Source organism: Guillardia theta, assembly GCF_000315625.1.
Source record: "Guillardia theta CCMP2712 unplaced genomic scaffold GUITHscaffold_17, whole genome shotgun sequence".
Classification (NCBI taxonomy): Eukaryota; class Cryptophyceae; order Pyrenomonadales; family Geminigeraceae; genus Guillardia; species Guillardia theta.
The window spans coordinates 888798-892355 of record NW_005434657.1 but is presented as its reverse complement, the minus strand read 5'-3'; the positions used below and the strand labels follow the sequence as shown (position 1 = coordinate 892355).

General features: G+C 55.1%; 1 protein-coding gene across 1 annotated transcript in view; it reads right to left on the bottom strand.

Moving 5' to 3' along the window:
- The window catches only part of GUITHDRAFT_104726 (hypothetical protein), a gene marked incomplete at both ends in the record, with an annotated part of 8445 nt that extends 5765 nt beyond the window's left edge, over positions 1 to 2680 (bottom strand). Inside the window, 12 exons of the mRNA XM_005836684.1 lie at positions 129 to 212; positions 261 to 338; positions 440 to 528; positions 573 to 630; positions 786 to 912; positions 1195 to 1253; positions 1297 to 1539; positions 2002 to 2062; positions 2109 to 2181; positions 2236 to 2287; positions 2338 to 2380; positions 2484 to 2680. Of these exons, the coding sequence (XP_005836741.1) occupies positions 129 to 212; positions 261 to 338; positions 440 to 528; positions 573 to 630; positions 786 to 912; positions 1195 to 1253; positions 1297 to 1539; positions 2002 to 2062; positions 2109 to 2181; positions 2236 to 2287; positions 2338 to 2380; positions 2484 to 2680 (1164 nt within the window). The remainder of the gene's footprint in view (positions 1 to 128; positions 213 to 260; positions 339 to 439; positions 529 to 572; positions 631 to 785; positions 913 to 1194; positions 1254 to 1296; positions 1540 to 2001; positions 2063 to 2108; positions 2182 to 2235; positions 2288 to 2337; positions 2381 to 2483) is intronic.
- Positions 2681 to 3558: the final 878 nt, after the last annotated feature.

Genomic DNA, 3558 nt, shown 5'->3' with positions numbered 1-3558 from the left:
TCGCCTAACTTCCACCGACATCCCCCTCCCCTCCCTTCCCCTTCCCCCCTTCCCTCCTGTCCCCCCCCCTCCCCCTCCATCTCCTCTGCCCTCTTCTCCTCTCTCGCCCTCCTCTCCTCTCCCCTCACATGCTGCGCAGCTCCGAGATGCGTCTCGCTCATCACGGCAGAGCAGAGGCCCGTGTGCATGCTCGTTATGGTCATGGCCAGGGACTGTTGTCTCCCTTACTTCCTCCTCCTCGCATGTCTCCCCTCCTCTACCTGCGACAGCGACGTGAAACTCGTCGCCCTGTGCTCCTCTGCCGCTGCCATGAAAACTTTCGACCGCTGGAAGAGCGCCTGCAAGATGCTCAGGGTCTCTCATTCTCCCTCTGTCTCTCTTCCCCACTCCCCGTCGCTCTCCCTCTCTGCCCACTTCTCTCCTCCTGTCTCGCCCTTACATGGATGGTCACAGCTGCAGCCATGCGCGTCCTCGGGGAAGGGTCGAGCGCTACGGCAGAGAGGAGCGAGCTCTGTCGACTGCCCGCGTCTGTCGAGGAGGTCAGGAGGAGGGAAAGGAGAGGCAGGGTTTACGAGGAAGCAGCATCGGCCACAGAGGATGAAAAATCTTAGGCTGCATCCTCGCGAGACCCTGAAAACCTCCGTCAAGCACTCGCTCCTCCTTCCTCCCCCCTGCCTCTTGTTCGATCCTCGCCTCTTGTCGTCATCATCTTTCCCCCTCTTCTTCTTCTTTCTCGCTCTCTTTCTCTCATCCCAGCCCCCCCCTTCGTCCTCCTCAACCATCACCTGGATGGCCAGGATGGAGTACAATCTCACTTTCCCTGCCGTCTTGCAAGCGTTGACTATCATGGGACGAGCGAGTTGGTCGGCGGTCGAGTCATCCGTGTTGCCTCCCATGCTGTTGGTCGCGCTCCTATAGGAGGCGTCGCTATCGGATCCTTCCTCCCCCACCCCTTCCTTCTCCCCTTGGCTCGACTCCCGCAGGCTTCTGTAGGCAGAGGACTCGCGCAGAAAGATTTTCACAAGAATCTCTGCGAGCTGTGGAAGAAATCTCCCGCTGAGGAGGAAGATGCAAATCGATCAGTCCTCCTCCTCCTCCTCCTCCTCCCCGTCCCTCCACTTCCTCTTCCTCCTCCTCCACCAACTTCTCCTCCTCCTCACCCTCTTCTCTTCCTTCCCTATAGTCCCTCCCCACCTGCTCATCGCAGAAAGTTTTGTGCAGATCTTGGAGGCGGAGGAGCTCGACGTGGTGACCTTGACAACTCTCAGCTGACGTCATCACCTCTCGCTCCCTCACCTCCAACAACATGATCTGCAACGTCCGCAAACAGCTGGCGACCAGCTGCGCTGCCTCCTCCGACAGCCCCTCCGAGCTCGAGGCCTCCACCTTCTCCAGCACCCTCATGGCAAGCTCAAGGTTGACGGCGATCATCATGAACATCTGTGGGTGGGTGACTTCACATCCCTCCTCTTCGGAGTTGTTGTCATGCTTGCCTCCTGTGGCACATCCTCCAGGAGCTTCCCTTGGCCCATCACCGCGCTGAGCGAAGAAGTCAAGGAGAAAGAGTGAGGCAGGAGACAACAGGGAGGGACGTATGAGTCAAGGAGGAGGGTGTTGGATGAAAGATCCTGACTGAGGGGGTGTGGGATCGATGGAGGGAGGGAGGGAGGGAGGGAGGGAGGATGGATGGATGGATGGATGGAGGGAGGGAGCATGTGGATCAGGGAATAGGATGAAGTGAGCAGAGGAGAAAGAGAGCAGTGCAGATCAAGCAGACGGAAGAGGGAGAGGGAGGGGTATTGAACAAACCTTCCAACCAAGGCTAGAGCTGCGCTGCGAACTTGAAAGTCCTCTATCTCCTGCCCTTGGTGATCAGATGGAAGCAGATCGAGAAGGGGAAGGGGGTGGGGTGAAATGGGGAAGAGGAGAGGAAGGGAAGGGGATGGAGAAGGGAAAGGGAAAGGGAAAGAGATAGGGGAAAGGGGGAACGGATTTTGTCACTTTGCTCGCAATCTTCTCCAACATCAGCATAACATCGTTGATGACGACAGAGAAGAAGCCGCTGCAAGCTAGTTTAGCAACCCTTGAACCCCTGTATGCAACTCAACCTGTTCGGCTCAGTCTGGTTGTAGACAACAGATTCCAAAGTCTTGAGGATTTCGATGAGGTATATCCTAGTTGCTGCTATCACGTCGTGTTATCTGCAGAGTCATTCGCAGGAACATCAAATATCACCAGAACTCGCAGACGATACTTCTCGGAGCAGAGAAAGTAGAGGCGGCAGAACCTAAAGGTCAACTCAAGAAAGCATCCTCAGAATTTTTCATCGGAGATTACCTTCCTGTACCAGTCTCTATCGACTAGATCTCGCTTATGAAACCTGAAATACCGAAAAATCACATCTGAGTTCTGTCACTCAGCCACGAGACCAAACACCGTTAAGTTACACATGCAGGCAGGCAGGCAGACAGACAGATTCTTACAGCAGGTTCTGCACAGCTATCAAGAAAAGCTTTCGTCTTGGGAAATGTTGACTGAAGTCACTCGTAGGGTTCTTGACGACTTCTTCGATCCCACTGTCAATCCATTCCTTCGCCTCCCTTGCCTCCGTCGCATCGAACTCTGAAAATTTCGTCTCTCCCACCATCGTGAGCGCTGGCACCGCCTCCTCCTCGCTCATACTCTGCCAGTCCCTCGCTCTTGCGAGAAACTGAGCCACGGACTGCCCATCACGGCGAGAGTTTTCTGGTCCTTCACCGTCACCATCATCGTTGGCTCTCCTCGGCTTTCCTCTGCCCCGATGCCTCCGATGCCGCGAGCTCCTTGTGCTATCCATGTTGTTCCCCCCAGGACGCGGGCCCTCAAAGATTTCTAGCTGCTCACATAGTCCCCAGCGACCTGCCCAGCATCATCACCTGCCCCTCTCTCTGTGCCTCCAAACACTCTCCCTTTCCGTCTTGGCGTCCTCCCCTTTGCCCTCTCAAGTACCCTCGCTCTCAACATTCACTCGCACCCTTGCCCCAAATCATGTTGTCCTGAATATCCGCCCCCTCACTCTCCCCCCTGATGTAGACCTGCCGCCCTTCTCCTCCCTCCAAGAATTGAATCCCCTGGGATGAGTAAATTGGAATGTGTACCCCATCCCCTCCCCCCTACAGCTGCTCTGGGGAGAAGTTGCCATAACTGTGCACCTGGCTATGAACGCGCTTGTGTCCTCTTCCTCCCACAGAATAAACCATATTCCAAAAGCTTGACACCTCCTCTAAACCAGCTTAGGTCCCATATGGCTAGACGGGACGACTTGACGACACGTATTGAAGGCGGTGAGTTCCGGCGAGGGATCTCACATCGCTTATGTGAAGAAGGCTAAAAGTGGATTGCACTCAATGCTGCAATATCATGACTATGCCTACATGTTCCGCAGGGTAGACAAGAACTCCTGAGTTCTCAGAGGCTGTTATCGAGCCGGAAACCCAATCTCCGACTACTCCTCCTGCATCTATAAATCCAAACAATGTCAAATATGCCGGGATGACATTGAAGAACAGAAGGGGAAAA